The following is a 19,710-nucleotide window of genomic DNA, read 5'->3' on the forward strand; positions in this document are numbered from 1 at the left end:
TTTTGGCAGTAGAGACATCTGGAGGGACCACCTCAAAAGATCGGCAGGGAGTTTCGATGAATTCTCCATCCATCTCAACATAGTTGGAGTTGCTCAGGTGGCTAACCACATACTCTTCTTCGCCATAAACTGTGACGACCTTACCTTTTACCGGATACTTTAACTTTTGATGCAGGGTAGAAGTTACAGCATTTGCCCCATGTATCCAAGGGCGTCCTAGTAAACAGGAATATGCTGGGTGAATTTCCATTACATAAAAGGTAGAATCAAAGATCTGAGAGCCCACTCTGATTGGGAGCTTCACTTTTCCGTACACTGTTCTTGTTGACCCGTCGAAGGCTCTTACCACAACATCGCTTGGTTGTAACACAACTCCTTCGAGGTCAAGTTTTTCCAGTACTGCTTTTGGTAACACGTTCAAAGAGGAACCGTTGTCTACCAGCACATGAGACAGAGTAGTGCCGTTACATTCAATAGAGATGTGCAGGGCTTTATTGTGATTTTTCCCAGCAGGGGTTAAATCAGCATCAGAGAAACCGAGACCGTTATTCACTGTTAGACTGGCAACACAATTTTCGAATTGATCGACTGAAATCTCCTGTGGTACATGTGCAGCTTTGAGGAACTTCATCAGGGCCATGGCATGAGCCTCTGAATACTTTAGCAGAGACAGCATTGAGATTTTTGAAGCAGTGTGCCCCAGTTGTTCGACAATATTGTAATCACTTTTGCAGATGATTTTCAATATTTCCTCCATTTCTTGCCTCGACGGATCTTCAGCAGTGACTTCCACCGGTACGTGAACTGGTTCAACTAGTGGCTCCTTGCCTCGAGCATTAATATCTTGATTATGAACTGGTACTTGGACTGGATTAGTAGCAACATTTAGAGAAATTTCTGGTGAAAAGATCCTTCCACTTCTCGTAATCTTACTAGTACCCACAATATTATCAACAGTTGGAGTAGTAAAATTCATGGCCTCTTCAGTCAAGGTGTCTTGTTTAACTCCATGGACATAAACATTAGTGTCATAACTCCACGGGACAGCTTTGTCTGAGGAGTATGGAAATGGAGCCGGGCTGGTGATGATTACAGATGCCACTTTGGGTGCAGCAGAAATTTTGAAAGGAGTTTTGGTAGGGATTTTCAATGGTATGTTAGAAACCACTGAGACGTCCTCTATTCTCATCCCATTTGAAAAAACTTCGCATAAATCGTCCATAGAAGGGAGCCTTTCAAACATAATGATACGGCGATCCATCCACTTTTGAATTCCTATTTTCAGATTCTCACAACCATTGGGCAGGTGTGCACAATAAAAGCAATCAGGGTCACAACATGGAAAGAAACCAGCTCGTATTAGCTTTCTTTTGACTTCAAGGAGCGGAGTTAACAATTCTCTCACATCATAGATGTAAACAGTGTCTATGATAGCATTAACGGTCTTATTGTGCTTTGGCATAGGTGCAGTGATGACATTTAGAGTCTCTGGAGGATCGAATTCAATTTCCCCAGCATCTATCATGTCTTGTATTTTATTTTTCAGGGCCCAACAGTGATCTGCGTCATGTCCTGGACAGTTGGAATGGTATGCACATGTGGCATCGGGGCGATAACTAGGAGAGGAAGTGTTGACATTCTTTGGAGGGTCTTTCAATGTGATCAGATTTGCTTTTAACAAGTGTTGCAATGCTTGAGAGATTGGCATATTGATTCTGGTGGAGTTTCTTCTTGGTGCATCTGGTCAACGTGTATACTTCGGCGGTTGATATTTTTGAGGTGCATATGCAGAGATCAGAACAACCCCTACAGATTGGTGATGCTCACTTTTGCGACTTTTCTGACTGTGCATTGTATTGACTTCATTTCTCCCACTGATGGGCCTCTTTGTAGTACCAGAGGAGGAGCCTATTTGAATTTTTCCACTTTGAATACCGCTTTCGACACGCTCTCCAGTTAATATCAGGTCAGTGAAACCTGATGATGAGCTTCCCAGCAAATGACTGTAGAAAGGGCCAGTTAAAGTGCCCATGAACATGTCAACCAGCTCGCGATCAGATAAGGGTGGTTGAACCCTTCCAGCTAGATCTCTCCACTTTTGTGCATACCCTTTGAAACTTTCTTTTGGTGCCATAGTCATGCCCCGTAGTTGAGTACGGGTTGGTGCAAGGTCAGCGTTGTATTGATACTGTTTGTAGAAAGCAGCAGCCAGATCTTCCTAGGTGTGAATTTTTGCACTTTCTAGTTGGTAGTACCACTCGAGTTGTGTACCCGACAGACTTTCCTGGAAGAAATGAATCCATAATTTGTTATCTGCTGTATGAGGTAGTATCTTCCTTGCATAGGACCTCAGATGTAGTTTTGGGCAAGAGACTCCATCATACTTTGCAAAGACAGGAACTTTGAACTTTGGAGGAATAACAATATCTGAGACGAGTCCAAGATCTTTGAAGTCTAAACCAGGTATTTTTTGTATCTCCATAGCTTTCATGCGTTCTTCCAACTGCTGGTATTTGTCATCACCCTGTTCGTCTTCGGAATGATAATCTTCTTCGTTAGAAGAGAGGGAGGGTTTGGCAGAACCCTGGTTGCTGTGGTTGTCTTCTCGATCACCTTCACCGACTATTTCAGGGATCGGCGCCTTTTTGGACCTCTTGACTGGGATTTTGACCTTCCTTGCAAGGTGACTTAAGCCTACAGATCCTTTGGGCTTCTTTTTCTTCTTGATTATCAAGGCTTTCAGTTCCTGTTGCCCTTTTGCTAACTCCAGAATTGCTATTTGAACTTGGGCGTTTTGTGCTTCGAGATTCTTGACGCTTGTTTCGGAATCCATCCCTTCTAACTGAAATAAACAGCGAGGAGATGAGACACCTGTTATGTGAACCTGTTATGCAATGTTTATGAATGAAATGCATATGCAATGTTTTCAAGGATCTTGGAATTTAGATTTGTTTAAACAAAAGAGAAACAAACATTTATCAGTCAAACAATTATTTCTTTTTCTCTTTTTTTTTTCTTTCTTTTTTTCTTTTATTTGCCTCTTTCGGGCTTACAAGATAAAATAAAGAAAATAAAGGATTCCTCAAGCCTCCCATGGACGCTTTCTCTTTGCACCCAGGAATGTGTTGATCTGCTGTTCTTCCCGGAGTTGTCTGGTGAGCTCCAACACTTTCCTCTCATAGTTTTGACAGTGTGCTTTGAAGGTGTCTCTTTCTTCTCTTAGTTGAACCCAAGATTTCTGCAGCTCTTCCAGGTCAGTCGGCATGTCCGGATGTAGAACAACTCGAGGTTCGTCCCCTTCAACTTCTGGCTCAATAGTCACAGGTAGAATAGCGGGATATGGCATGATGAGCTTCTGAGCACGAGCACGCACCCATTTGAGGTAAGGCTCCATGGGAATAGAGTTCCATTGTCCTAAAGTCGTGCTTTCTATTTTGTAGACACTGCCCCACGCATGTGTAAACCTTCGTCGATGTCTTTGGGAATCATCTTCGTAGTCGAACACAATGCCACGGATAATCATGTCGTGAGGACCGTTTTTTCGTGCATATCCAAATTGGCGCAAAGCTAAAGAGGGGTTATAAGTGATGCCTCCCTTGATGCCAAGGAGTGGCACATTAGGGTACTCTCCACAATGGTCAATGAGAGTGATGTCTCTTTGAAACAAGTTGTTCCACCGGATATCTGAATGAGATAAAGACATAATCCTGCGAGACCATTGCATTCTTTGTTCGTTTCTCAACACTGATCGGGGAAGGTGTAATGTAAACCATCTAGCCAGTAGTGGTACACAGCACATAAGAGTTCCTCGTTTCTTCATGATACGAGTGTGTAAAGAATGTAGAATGTCTCCCAGCATGGCAGGTACCGGGTTGCGGGTTAGGAAAATGTTGATAATGTGTACACTTATGAACTGGTCGGGATTAGGGAATAAAACCAACCCATAAATCAAAAGAGCCACAACTTCTTCAAAAGCTAGGTAACTTCTGTTTTTTAGTAGTAATCGAGCCTTTTCCATTAAGAACTTAGCAAGCAAACCCTTGAATCCACTCTTTGTTTCCCAATTGGACTCGATTTCTGACTTTCGCAAATGTAAGGCAGCAGCAATGATTTCAGGTTTTGGAATCTTTTCTAAACCAGTGAAAGGTAATTGATCTCGAACAGGTAACCCAATCAGTTCAGAGAACTCTTCCAAAGTGGGTACTAACTGGTAATCAGGGAATGTAAAACAATGATGTTCGGGATCAAAGAATTGGAACAGGACCCGTATCATGTCTTCTTCAAATTTTGAGGTAACCAAATGGAGTAGGTGACCCTGCTTTTCAGTGAATTGAGCATTTCTGGGAAATTCTGATATTAAGTCCTTAAGTTTAGATGGTACTGTTGAAATGTTGATCCGAACATAATCTCTAGTAGCGGGAGCCATTACCTGCAACAACAGAACAAAGGTAAACTCTTCGATCCTTGAAATGATTAGTGAGAAAATGATATGTTTATGATGCTTATGATGTCATGATGTCAAACATGTGGCAAACACAAACAAATCAAACAATAGCCTTAGGTTTAAAGGCTTGCATGAGGTTCATAGGTGATACCCTCCCCATTGAAGTTGAGTTGGTTAAAACCTGTCTTAAAATAGTATTCGGGTTCTATGATCATTGGAGACAACATCTCAATACGGCGCTCTGACGGCCGATCAAAATATTCCTCGAGGATAACTAACTTCGATCAATTTCAAAGCTAGTCACTTAATAGGCCACAAGTCAAGTTCAACTAAAGGTTCTAAGGCAAATTAGTGTTTAATGACATTTCGGAAGCCTAACATACTCCTTGATCGTTTTCAAGGGATATCAGTACAGACCAAAGTGTCGCACTAACGGTGACCACTAGATCAACCATATCGGTACATGTCGTACAAATCCTTGGTCTATTGTCACATACTTAAGGTATCTCGAGATTCGGGTTAGAATCTTTCACACAAGCAAATACCCAAACAAACCTTTGAAAAATAGAACAATCAAGACAAGCAATTGAAAACATCGAAGTGATCTAAACTCTAAGGTAACCCTTTTTGAAAACATTTTGGTTTTTTGAATATGTCCCCAGCAGAGTCGCCAGTTCTGTCGCCCTCGGTTTTTTATATCTCGCGTGAGAAACAAACTGACTCTTCTTTTGTTTTTGAGTTTTGAAAATCAGAGAGTCACCACCGACTTTTATTTTATCCAATTAAGGAAAGGTTTATAAAAGAAACAGAAAAAGACCTTTAAGAGATTTTGGGTTCGGGGTAGGTTATACAAAGGGAAGGTATTAGCACCCCTTTGTATCCATGGTTATCCATGGGCTCTTAATTGCTTAGCTCACTTGTTTGAATCATTTGTCTTGCCTTGAAATGCTTGTATGTGGTTTTAAAATACCTTTGTAAATTAACTTTGTAATGATCCTTGTGCGGATGTATACAAAGTGTTTTATCTTTCGAAAAGATGTTTTGAAAAAAAGATCTTTAATTTCGTAATGATCCTTGTTTGGATATATACAAAATGTTGTCTTTTTTGAAAGTTTTTGTTTTGAAAAAACAATGATATATGAGACATTTATTGTTTTGATTTGATTTGAGCAAGCAATTAGGAGATCTACCTTAAGTTTATAAGGTCCTTTCCTATTTCTTTTAGAAAATTCTCCTTTTACCGGATGTAAACAAAAGTTTGGATTTGCATTTGAAACAGTAGAATTGATTTTGAAAAGAGTAACAGAGGGATTACCCTAAGAGGTGCAAGTGTGATTGTGTTTTGATTCAGATATTTTTATCTTTGAAGTTAGTGATCTAACGCTTCAGTTTTTATCTTTGACATACACGCAGTTTTATATGTACAGAATTTAAAGTGCGGGAATGTAAAATGCGGAAAGTAAATCTACGCTATTACATCGATTGTGCGGGAAATGTAAACTACGCTATTTACATGATTTTGACAACCTATACACTTTATCTAGGAATTTAAATTGCAATAAGATAAAGGAAGTATTTTTGGATTTTTTAGATGGTTGATTTTAATTAGAATTAATGCATAATTAATTTAATTAAATAAGAAAGAGGTAGAAATAAAATTTAAACCTAAAAATTAAGTCTAAAATATGTTCATATTGCTTGTTAATTAATTTTAAAATAAAAACTAATTTTTTTGGATTTTTGAAGTTGTTTTGGAAATTATTAAGTTAAATTAATATATAATTATACAAATAATTACACACATAATTAAAAATTAAAGAGAAAAATATTCTAAAAATGTACAAAATTAGTCTATAATATATAAACTTAATTTAAATAAAAAGAAAATATTTTTCTTGATTTTTTGATGGGTTAAAATAATTAAAAAGCAAATATATAAATATATACTAATTAATTAAACAAAATACTTTAATTATTAAGAAAAATAAAATATTTGTGTGTCAAAAATTAATAGATTATTTTATAAACCTAAAAATATTTTTATTATATTTTTTTGATTTTTAAAACTATTTTAAATTAATTTTGCAAGTTATATTAAATAAAATGGAAAATAAATAATTAATGATCAAGTGTGGTTGGCTGGAGAGTCCATGGTAAGGACTAGCATGTCATAAGCGTTAGATGAGCTGGCAAGTTGATCTGAGGGTGATTAGAGTGGAGGCACGTGGTAACAATAGAACCTGCAAAACACTGGATCACAAATTAATTTAAGAAAACACGCGCGCGCTCTGGCCAATAGGGAGAGGCCACGTCTTCATCTTCTACCTCCAGACTCCACTTTTAACAGCGTTTTCTTCAAAAAAGCGCTGTAATAAGTGAGCTTCATCCCTGCAAAATAGCGAATAAGGGTAAACCCACACAAAAATGTTTCGCGATGTGTCCATTCTACTTGCCATGATTCACTGAGTTCAAATATGCCTCTTGTTTCCTCTAATTTTGCCTAGATCCAAAAATCCCAAATTTTAGCTTAAGAACCCTAAAATGGTATATTCTACAAACGGCCATTAAAACTCAATTAGAGCTCCAAAAACGACCAGAGCACCAAACTAAACACAAATATATGTCTACATCTTATTAAACATGCATGAATGATCAGATACGATGTGATTTATGTTTGAACAAACCGTGGCTTGTGTGGCTCGATTTGTGAGGCTTTGATGCTTAAAATTTATTTGGATAGGTTCAATGAAGTTCAGAGATGATGTTTGAATACTTAGTTTGGATTAAAACTAGCTTGAACTCAAAATTCGAAATTTGAATTTCTTTGAAATTTTCAAGTTGCTACAAGTATGATACAAGCATGGATTTGGTTCTGAAATTGTGTGTGTCTCTCTACTGAAGTGTTCTACTTCATTTATAAGCAATGAAGTGCTTAAAATTGAAGCTATCAAGCATTGATTGCTTTTTTGAACTTTGAATATTTTAATATAAAAAATCTTGAATTCTTTGGCCATGGCTTTGAATTTTCTTCAATCTCTTGCTCTAGGCCTGCTATGTACTTCTCTTGCTGCAGAGTTGAATCATTCTTGGTGGCTTTAGCTTAAGAATCAAGCATTGTATCATTATCCTTCACCATTTCTTTTTCAATTTAACTTTAAATGTAATAAAATTAAACCAAAAAAGAAATAAAAATGCTATGGGCCTTAGGTTAGTCGTGGGAGGCCCTTAACATTGTTAGAATCATGTTTGGATCATGGAAACTTGGCCCCTTTTGGAAAAAAAACATTTTTGATCAATGTTGGTTTCATGCATTTTCCCAAAATATAGCCAACTTCAACAAGGCATAAATCCCTCAATTTTTATCATATGAAGGAGTTCTTGTACTTTTTAGAAACCTCAAGAGGTCCTTTGCAAGCTACTTTGGAAACTTTTTTCATTTGGAGAAGTTATCTTGGTGTTATGGCCTTTGACAAAAAACCACTTTTTGTTGACTTTTAAAATGACCTGTAATGTCTGAGCTCATTTTTTTCAAATGGTGAATCCAATGACCATGGGATCAATTGCATTTGAAAGATAATTGAATTTCCTTCAAAACAAGCTTTGTTTGGAATTTTTTGAATGAACGAGGAGAGAGTTATGGCCAGTCAAAGTTCAGTTGACTTTTTAGGAGAAAACCCTAATTTTGAAACTTAGGGTTTTGTTGATTTTTGATCTTTTCTTGATGAATTATGATCAACCAATGATCAAATAATGAATATTTTGACAAAATATGGATGTTGACAAAAAATTTCATTTTTGACTGTCTGTTGACTTTTCGGTCAAACTGGTCGTCTGTTGACTGTTTGAGCTGCTGACTGTGCGTCTGAGCGAATTGAAGTTTGAAAATTTGTATGGTGGTACTTTGAGACATATGGAGGTCCATGAAATCCATTTGAGGTCTCAAAAAACTTGTTCTCCTAAAAAAAACAAAAACCCTAGTTAAGGACTGTTTGTGTAGGAGACAGTTATGCGTACCTGATTTTTGTGCAGTGCTGAGTCTCTGCTGATCATGTGATTATCAGAAGACTTCTAGAACAAAAATCTTGGAATTTTGAAATGCAAAAGATTGATTTGATTGATGGTACAAAACACGGAGAATTGCACTGTCAGCGGGTTTGACTGTCAACTGGCTGTTCGGGCATAACATAACAGTTAAAGTGAAAATTCAATAGTTAAAGTTAATTTTTTTCTTTTTGTTTTTTGTTGTGTTAATGGTGAAAATTTATTTACATGAGTTGTTAGAAAAACACAAACATAATAAATAAATAAAATATACTGTACGCGAACGAAATTACCGATAATAACCTTGAAAAATATTTAAGGCACAGAAAAATAAATATTTAACTGGCAGAAAACACACATAATATTATCTGGATAATTAAACTACAGTACGATAGATAGTACGACATTTAATACTGACAGTACAAATATAATATAATGAACAGTACGACAAATAAACGGTACATTATTTGAAAGCAAAAGATACGACAAACGTTAAAAATGACGATTAAAAACCCATGCTATAAATAACAACATATAGATGATCGGGAGTGTAAACAACCCAGGTCCGCATTTTTCAGGACTATGCAGGCAGAAAAAGGACATGATCACCACCAAGACGGTGATGACCATAAGAAAACACGTATCCATCCACTTCGCCATTTTTGCCGGGGAAGAAGAAAAAATAAATATGAGGTAGAAATTTGAGAGATGAGTTGAAATTCGATGTGAGAATTTATGGAAAAAATGAGAGGTATTTATAGAGTGAAAAGAAGGATAGAGACATTGGGGAATGAAGTGATTCCGTACAAAAAAGGAAAATATGAGTGGTAGTAGGATTTGAAGGAATGTGTATGGTAGGGTTTGAAAAGAGAGATGTATAGAATAAAGTTAGGATTTGATTTTGAAAGAAAGAGATTTGAAAAGAAAGGAAAAGATTTTGAAAATAATAGAATATAGTACAAAAATTAGTGGGAAACAAAAAACTAATAATAATTAACTCGTTACCAGTACAGTCTGAATCCCGGACTCTGCGCCTGCAAAAAATTTAATTCTATACCAATTGCATCAGTACTCTTTATCTGCAAATAAATCTCAAATAAACAGCGTGTGTGAAGTGATAAACAGTACTTAGCGTTTGTATAAGAATAAATTCAACAGCGAACCAAAATACCGTATAAGAAAAATTCTAAAAACCGAGTATTCATAAAATCAGGATATTTATGAAATAAAATCCAAGATTATATGAAACTCCCAATTTTTAGACAGAAGTCTGTTGTCTTCTTCTTGAAAAAGATGCGGGCAAATTTTGGGGTATAACAACAAGGATAAGAAATCTCAAGACTATGTGAAATACAACATATATATATATATATATATATATATATATATATATATATATATATATATATATATATATATATATATATATATATATATATATATATATATACTACATTTTCCAGTTGTTATTTTTTTTTTGTCTTCTCCCTTCAAATCTTCAGCTCCTTATATAGAGGCAACTAAAGAGCCGTTGGAAGATGACTTGAACATGTGTCTTTGTAGAGAAGCAATTTCCAAGAGAGACGCGTTGAGAGTAGGTACTTTGAAGATTTTCATCTTTTGAATAAAATATTTATCCATAGTGTCTTTCTCAAGAAAATCAACCAAAAGATGTTGAAGTTGAAAAGTCGTGTCAAATTACCTTGAGCCTTGCACTAGGAAATCTAGTTGACTTTCTTCATAATCTAGCTTTCGACAAGATATAACTTCTTTTTATGGAGTACGGATCAGAGGCGCTGAACTAGGTTTCTAGGTCATCAGATTCTAAGATGTCATTAGAAGCAGATAATCCAAGTGTTGAGATATCTAATTATGATCCATCAAAATCTGATTCATTTGCTTCTCTTTATAAGTTATTTAGCTGCATCAGAACCAAGTTAATTTAGGGCTTAATGATCCTGCACACCTAAAAAATGTTATTATACGCAATTGCTCTTTAAGAACTTTGTTATCATCAAAACTCAAGGAGTATGAATAGATTTTGTTCCAACATTTATTTCATTAGAGATATTCTATGATTTTACTGTAGCGAGTTTTCCACCTATGGCTTTCTTCTGTCCTATACCGGCTCATCTCAGTACTAGGTCTCCTAGATGAAATTCTAGAGGTCTAACTTATTTTTTGTATTTGGCTACAATTGCTTGCTTTACGATGGCGCTGATGAGGGCGATTAAAGTTCTTTTTTCTTCCAGAAGGGCTACCTCTTCTCTAATAACTTATGAATTATCTTCTTCTAGAATCAAATATGTTATTGTATAGTTGAGCTCTCCTATTTCAATAAGGATGACATACATTCTCCACTCTCTTGAGGCCTTTTTAACCAGTATGAAATTAGAGAGCCATTAAGTGTATCTTACTTCAGAGATTGAGTTAGCATCAAGCAAGCCATGGACTGTCTTCATGGTTGCTTCAACATTTTCTTGGGATTTTGTCTTCTTCTATGAACTATGTCTCAGGCGGAAGGATTGATATTCAATTGATGGCATACTATGCCTGGGTTTATGCCTGACATCTAACCAGGAGAGATTGGGAAAGAATTGATGTTATCTCTAAGGAATTCAATGAGTCCCTTTTTCAATGTGGTCGGCAGATCAAAACCTACATAGACCGGCCATGTTTGGTTATCATCAAGTTGGACGGTCTCAAACTCGCCATCAAAAAATAGCTTTAAGTTCAACTCCGTAACCCCATTGACGAACTAACTTGATCGTCCCATAGGATTTTGTCATGTTGTATGTCAATGTCGACCATGCCAACTGCTTCCCAAACCTTCTCCTTTCTTCTCTAAAAAGTGACGACGATTGTGAGGGGGTTCTTCAATATTGTATTATGTATTAGGTGATCTCCACGTGAAGCAGTTGCGATAACGGCTGGCTCACTCGAACAATTATGATATTTCATCTTCAAATGAATCAAGGAGGCCACTTCATTTAATGTAACCAAAAACAACTTTTCTAAGAGACTAATTTAGACACTTTCGCAAGGATGATAAGGAAGCATACTTTTAGGGTTCTCTTGTTTTTACCTTCTCCAAACGAGAGTGGTAGGTCTATGGTTCCACATGGACGAGTTAAGGAGTCATTGAAAGCTAGAAGGTTCCCACCTAACTATGGCTTCAAATCTTTCATGTGTAGTCTTAATCACATGAAGAATTTGAGGTACATCGAGTTGCATAAGCTTATGTCGTCAATGAGGATCCCCGATACTGAGTTGATGGCTATCACGTCAGTTAAGACTAGTGGAAATGTAACAACCCGATTTTATTTCCCGTATTTAATTATTAGATGTTTTATTTATTTATTATTTATGTGGTTATTAAGTATTTGATGTGTTTTGTGATTATTTGAATATTTAATTATATGTATTTTGTGCTAATTTGATTGATTAGACTATTAGTGAATATTATGAGATAATATGTTTTTGGGCCTAATTAGTGAAATAAGGATGTCGGGCAATAATTGAGTTAAACCCAAATGAGAGAAAAGAGATAGTAAGAGAGAGTTAGGTCATTTTCATTTAACTTTTGTAAGAAGAATAAAAGAGAGAAGAGAGAAGAGAAGAGGATTTTGGTGAGATTCTTGAAGATAAAAGGAGATTAACTTGAGGTAAGGGTTAGAATCCAGATTATTATAGGTTTATATAATTGTGTAATGTTGTGTGTAAAATATGATGTGTGTATAATCTCTTATTATCTCAATTTTATAAGTTTATAAAATGTTAAGGTTTGGTAGATTTCATAAGATTTTGTGAATCAAAGCATGTTTGATGATGTATGTATGTGAACCCATGGTTAGAAACATGTTTAGGAACCTTATATGTGTGCTAAATTGCTGTCAATTGATGTATAAATTGTATGAGGATTAGTGGTTGTTGTATGAGGTGAATGGGGAAGAAAAATGGTTATTTTTGGGTTTTTTACGCAGCATGAGTCAACCTATACAGAAGCATGGGTCGACCTGAGCTAACCCGCAAAGGCAAAAATTCAGTTTTTAACAGCATGCGTCGACCTGAAGAAAGTTTGCGTTGACCTGAAGAAACCCAAAAACCCAGCATGAGCCGACTCATGGTCGACCTGAGCAAACCCGAAAGGGACAAACTCAGCTATGCGTCGACCTGAAGAAAGCTTGCGTCGGCTCACATAATTCAATTTTTGGTAGATTTTGTAAAGACCATAACTTTGTATCCGTAACTCCGTTTTATGCACCGTTCGAAGTATTAGGAAGCTAATGAGATTATCTATATGATAGGATAGAGTTGGTTGATGTTAAATGGTTTAATTTTAATGTTAATATATGGATAACATGTGATTACTTATGTGTGCATTATGAAATAATGACTTGTGGCTAATATTCATAGATGTGTTAAGTGGTGTGATATCCATGATATGTTGGAATGAATATATATATATATATACTATTTGAATGTATCTTGTTGATAATGATCATTTAAATGTGTATGTATCGAGATGTGGATTGAATAATGATAATGCTAGATTTGAATACATGTGATTGATTGATGAATGTTAAGTGATGCATTGTTTGGAAGTGAAATCATGTTGTGTATATTACGCAATGTTGGAAAGATGTGATTGTGTAGTTTAAGAGATAGAGATCGTCTTAAATGCATGAGTCTTGTTTTGTTGCACACTTACACTAAAATGAGTCTTTGAAAGAGGGAACATCGGGTAATCTCGCAAAGATTATTTGCTTGTCCCAAACCTATTGGGAATAGGGTTTGAAAGCTTAACGCCGAATGGGGCCTTGAGGTGGTTATCTAGTCTGCAGAAAATGACAATCGGCTTGCCGGAAATGATAACGGAGGGATTCACATGCATATCGCATTGAGTCACACTTGAGTCGCACGTGTCGGTGTGAAATGTTGTTGTGGGTGTGATTTATGTGATATGAATTGTGTGGAATGATGTTGTGGATATGCATATATGTGTATTTTGTGATTCATTTGATACGAATTGTTGATGTGTTGTTGATGTGATATATGTGATTGAAACATATGTGATGAAGATGTGAATATATATACATATATATATATATGTGTGTGTGTGTGTGTGTGTGTGTTGATGATATATGTATGTATGTATGTGGGTATGTGAATCATATTTGATTGATGATGATGCATGTAATGAGAAAGGTGATTACTTGTATACTTGTGATATAAATGATATGAATCCAATGATGTAAATATATTCTATGATGCTTTATGAATTGGGATAGAGAGGGATATGTGCATATGGTGATATATGTTCATACTTGCGATACATCGGTGAATTATGTACATGTCTATATAGTTGGAAAACATGTATACGGGATTATGTGAAGATAACTTGTATATTTAGAATATGATTATGTTTGTATACAATTGTTACTTCGTAAATGTTGTTGAAAAGGATATGTATTTAGAACCTATATGTTGGTAAAATATGATTATGTACATTGTTTAATAATCATGTTTGATCACTTGGAATTGAATGAGCCATGTTGTATGACATGAACATATGAATCTTGATTAATTGCATATGATGCATGTTTATAGGAAGAGTGGTGTATTCTTGAAATGCATTATGTTTATCTATAATGATTTGAATTCTCACCCTTCTGTTTGAATGATGTTCATCGTGACATCGTGCAGGTTTCGAGGATAGTGGTGCTTCGAAGGAGGCTTAGTTTAAAGATTTAGATCTCTCGTAGAGTGTTGTGACTAAGTAGTCATTTGTGCTCTGGTCATATGTAACACATGGGATTTGGGTTTATATTTTTATGACTCGATGTTATGAGATATTTGTTTACTCATATTGTATTTCGTATTCGAATATGTTATTTTGTTGATGAGTTGCCTTGAGCCGAGATGTCGAGACATGGTGGATGATGTATGGGAATCATCCGATTTTACCATTTATTTGATGAGATAATTATTACGCTGTGGTTTTGGCATGTTGTTTTAATCCTGTGTTAATTGGAAATGACCATTGCATATTTAAAGATGAAATGTTGTTTTATTTTAAAATATATGTAACGCCCTCGTGAGATGCATGCTTCTTTACTCTGATTTATGCAAATGTATGTCTTATTTGTTTAGTATAGAATTGGAGGTGTTACAGGAAACGTCAAACAAGGAGTTCCATCCACCTCCTTGTGGTGTCGAAACCTTAAAATTAGTCAATCTTTTTCTTATTTTTTACTGTTGGTGATGATTTGAGTGAACTTCGTGTTGGAGCACCTCTCTTGCTAGAAAATTTCACTACTACATTTTTGGCCTACGACCATGCTAAAATTTTCCACAGCTCAGAAACTGTGGCCACATATATGATTTGGCCAGGGTTTTCAAAGCGTAGAATTATGTTATAAAATATTGAATCCGGAGTATGAAACTGTAGCCTTTACTTCAATTGCCACGGTTAGACAACTGCAAATATTTTTATCCGCAAAGAAAAACCGCGGCCTTATAATTTTCACTTCAAACTGTGGCCCAACCCTAAAAAAATATATCCCTCCAAAATTTCTCTTTTTTTGGTTTCCCTCTCATAATTATTTTCTTTTATAATTTTTTTAGATTAAAAAAGTAAAAGAAAAATTGAAAAGATAAATACACAAACCCTAAAATCAATCAATCTCTCTTCTTTCTCTTTCCAAACACACGGTGCCGCTCCTTCTCCTCCAGCCTCCTCTCAGCGTTTTTCCCTCAATCGCCTTGTTGCTAATCGTGGCGGTTCTAGCCGAAGTCTCCGTCGAATTTCTCCTGCGCTTTACACATGCCGGTGAAACGACGACGTACGCTGGCGTCATGAACGAGCGACGAACACCGAACACCGATTTACACCGATTCAACCGATTTGAGTTTCAGAAAACCGTTTCTTTCACGAAATGATTCTAGCATAGATATCCCCTCTTCTGGACCGCACCACCACTCCTGGTCCGGCCATGACGATAAACCTTCCGGCTCGCCGCGTAAACCGTCGTTTTCGTCGTTTGTTTTATCCTTTTTTCGAAATATTAGGTCTGGTCATAGGTATATGAAGAGATTGTTCTTTATGATCTCGCTTAATGTTCCTTACTCTACTGTCGAGTTGCTCATTGGCCTCTTCACTGGCCGTGTTGGCAAGATTCTGTAACGAACTCTATGTCAGTTTTCAATATTAGTTTTAACAAATGTTTGATTAGGCGATTCGTTTTGATTTACTTATTCGAGCTTATTTAGTAACTTAAGCTATAAGTTGTTTTCAACTTATTTCATGAGAAATTGAATCTCTTGCTGACTTTTTAAATTTATTACTATGCATTTTTAGGTCTGGTGTCTGATGCAGTTCATTCGACATTTGGATGCGGTCTTCTTACGTTTTCGTTGTTTGTTATGGGGGTGTCTAGAAAAAAACCTGATGGAGTTTATACTTATGGGTGAGATTTTTGTTTCATGTATTGTCTTGCGCATATTTGATAGAATACTTCTTCTGGAAATAGTTGTCATCAATATTGTAATTAAGTACTTTTTTCAAACTTCCTCAACACACATATCTATGTGTGCATGTCATTTAGTATAAGATAATTTTCCCCCCATTGTCTGTATGTCAACTTATCAATGCTTATGTTTTGACTTTTGTGTGCAAGAATATGAATGTGTGTTGTTGTATGTTTGTTACTGAAGATATTATTGAACTATTATTTACTGTATGGTTAATCATTTCAATCCTGTTAATGGTTTTATTGATGTACTCTAATTTCAGGTATAAAAGACTAGAAGTCTTGTCTGCATTTACAAATGCTGTAAGTATTTTGAATTCCCGTTTCTGTTGCACTTGTTACCTTGTATCATTGTGATTAGGTTGCCTGATGCTGTCATCAATTTACATTTTGATGCTTGATCTATAAAACTGATAATCATTTAAAGAATATCCATATTCTTTTACCTCCTATGGTGCATGTGCATCTCAAACCGGACAGATAATTGGTCTAGGTCTTAGATCAGGTTTTCTGAATCTTTCGTGAGGTTTAGGGGGCATTTGAAAGAGCTTATTTGAACTTATTTTCTGATGCAACTTCATGCAAGTACTTGTGTAAGTATCCTGAAGAGCTTGTAAAATTAGTGTAGTGTAATGGACATACAATGCAAGCTAATTTTCAACCGACGTCCAATGAAAATCAATTGGTCTGTCATGCCAGTCCACTTTTGTAACTGCATCTAGGAATTAATGATATGAAATGGAAAAATAGTGAGCTCTCATTAGACGCCAATGCAAAACTGGTTTATTCGGAAAGTCATTTAAACTCAATAATTTAAACTCAATAATTTAAACTCAATGTTTTGCTGCTTAACCTACATGTAAACCTGCTAACACGCTCTCTCTCCTCGGTCTCTAACCAATTTTCCACCACCTCACATGTGCATACCTCCTATCAACTTGCTGATACTTGTCCTCTATTTCTTTTCTAGTATAAACTTTTAATATCTTAGGTCATGTAATTTAATCCTTGGGTCCAATAGTACATCTTTGCTATTATGTCTTTTTTTTTGGTTGATTTTACTCCATCTTTTTCATAATATTCTAATTCTTCTTCTATCTAATATTTGACTATTATCAAATTTTAAGTATACTCTCTCCGATCCCTCTTATAAGACTTATTTGATGATTTGTTTGTTCCTTTTTATAAAACTCATTCTAAATTATATCACATTAAGTATTCTTCTTATCAAAAGAAACTGCAGAATATGTCTCTTTACATTCCTTCCCAAATGGCTGATAAAACTACACTGTCAAATTTAGAAACTAGTAGAGTGTAACTACATTTGCTTTAGTCCCATTTTGTGCTTGGTTTTTAATAAGTGTTGACTCATATCATATTGCTTTGTTGTTGTTGTTATTCAGTTTGTTTCCTGAATTTTCTGGACAAGACTCTGGATCATTTGAGGCTTTAAAACTTGATATGGAGCTTCCTGCATTGCCTAAGGTAATCTAAATATGTTTTCAATTTCTCTTTTGTTCCACATCTAATCTAACATGATCTCTGTCCCTCTAGTGGAAATACTCAAAGCTTGAGTACCTAGTGAAGCACTGAAATTGACTCGAAATTGACTCATAAACACTAGTAATAAACTTGGCAGTGATGCTTTTTACACATGATCGCTTTAAATTTTCTTGAATTATGTTAATACTTTTTTGAATTAGATAATTGGATTAGGCTATCCTGTACTTTCTCTTGGTGTTATCTCCCTAATCTTTCCCAAGTGGTGATAGTTTAGAGTTATTCTATTTTCTTGCATGTTTCTATCTGTCATTTCTCTTCAATCTATAACCCTCTTGAATTTTTTTTACCATGGTCTCAATGAAGAGTAGCTATTTTCTTAACTTCAGTTGATGCTTTGTCAAAATATGATCCGAAAATGTTCTTCTGTTTTCATTTTTAGGAGAAAAAAGGCCGTGGTCCCCCACCAACGTGGTATGTCAGTGGAAGTGAACTAGAGTCCTTGTCATCGTAAGTAACTATGAATAGTTTTTTTAAATTTTCTCTGTTAAATTTTACTGAGTTCAGCTAGGTCATATTCAAATGGATTATAAAACACATATTGTCAACAAAACATTCACAGATTCAGGTTGTTTCAAAATTGTGTTTTCATTCTATTGTACCCGTAGATTGATTGGTTAATGATGATGATGCATAGTGATAATGTTTATGTATAATACCTCAATTTCTATACGACCAATCTTATCTTATATTTGCTAAACTAATAGTTAATAGTTTGGTGTTAGATTTTGACTTGTTTTTGTACTAGTTTGCTGACCTCATGTCTGTGATTGTGCAGTGTGTTTCCTCCATATTTATAGCAACAACTATTAGCATGTTTGTCAACTAGAGAGTGGGTTTGGCGGCATTGGCTGGGATGCTCTGCTAATTCATAGGTGGTCTCATTCAAGCCAAGTCTGCCAAAGGATTTTCAGGCGACTACTCTGCTATAGCATCATTCAGACCTTGTCGCTTTTGCATCTGAGTCGACAACCGACATAAGGACTATAGCATCATTTTGTCACTGTTCTTGACAATTTCAATTTTCTTGAAATTGAATATTGACTTCTGATATGCATGTAATGTATATAGATTATGATATGCATGTAATGTATATAGATAAGACACTAATGTGTTATGGTTTAGGAATGGTTTGAATTGAAAGGGTGGTTGCATGAAATTTATGAAAGACTATTGCAAAGCATCTTAATTTGATGATTTAATATAATTTTGACACAGGGAATGATTCTTATATAGAGAACTTTAGCTTTCTTCAATATATATATATATATATATATATATATATATATATATATATATATATATATATATATATATATATATATATATATATATATATATATATATATATATATATATATATATATATATATCCAAAATTGTATGCTAAACGTTAAATTGAAATCGTGGTTTTACCATATGGCCACAGTTCTGTAATCATGGCAAATATAAACCGCGGCCTTAATCAAACTACCTAAACCGTGACCTATAAAAGCCACGGATGTCAAAAAAACGTGGTATATACCAAAAAATTGTGGACTATACTTTAATCCACGCTCGCATATCCCACAGTTGGATTTTCGTGGCCAATCTGTGGCCTCAGCGTTACGCCACAGTTATTTTACATATAGCCTCGGTTTCTTGGCCATGGCAGGAGACCTTTTTTTTTTGTAGTGTTTGATGTCAACTGAGTCAACAACGAAGGTAGGAGACGATTTGCTGGAGGAGCTATGACATTTTTGTCGTCTAGATCAAAATTCATCTACTTTGTTGGAGTGTAATTGTTGTTGTGATTTGTAACTTTGGATCAAAAGAAATTTGATTTTAAACATTTGTTGGAAACAAAAATTAATGAGAATTTCTTTGCCAACCTCCCAACTCTCTAGCCCACCCCTGGTGAAAAACCCAAACTACCCCTGACTTCGGAAGTTTATTTCCGAAATGCAAGAAAAAGGTGTTTTCGGAGATGCATCTCCGAAAACGCCTTTTTTTTTGAAAAAATTGTCTTATTTCGGAAGTTCATTTCCGAAAACAGCATTTCGGAAATGAACTTCCAAAATAATGCGCGTTTTGCAGATTAAGCAAAACAACCCCCCTCCCCCTAATCATTTACCCTAATCATCATCAAACACT

The 19,710-nt window shown here is 35.5% G+C and overlaps 1 protein-coding gene across 1 annotated transcript; it reads left to right on the forward strand.

The window, feature by feature from the left end:
* Positions 1 to 11,530: 11,530 nt before the first annotated feature.
* LOC131635472 (metal tolerance protein C2-like) lies at positions 11,531 to 18,813 on the forward strand. The gene is made up of 7 exons (XM_058906087.1): positions 11,531 to 11,769; positions 15,353 to 15,657; positions 15,846 to 15,954; positions 16,281 to 16,320; positions 17,421 to 17,502; positions 17,960 to 18,027; positions 18,356 to 18,813. Exons 1-5 carry the CDS (start codon positions 11,531 to 11,533, stop codon positions 17,430 to 17,432), a joined length of 705 nt encoding a protein of 234 aa, XP_058762070.1. The 3' UTR covers positions 17,433 to 17,502; positions 17,960 to 18,027; positions 18,356 to 18,813.
* Positions 18,814 to 19,710: the final 897 nt, after the last annotated feature.

Source organism: Vicia villosa, unplaced genomic scaffold (assembly GCF_029867415.1).
Source record: "Vicia villosa cultivar HV-30 ecotype Madison, WI unplaced genomic scaffold, Vvil1.0 ctg.001494F_1_1, whole genome shotgun sequence".
Lineage (NCBI taxonomy): Eukaryota > Viridiplantae > Streptophyta > Magnoliopsida > Fabales > Fabaceae > Vicia > Vicia villosa.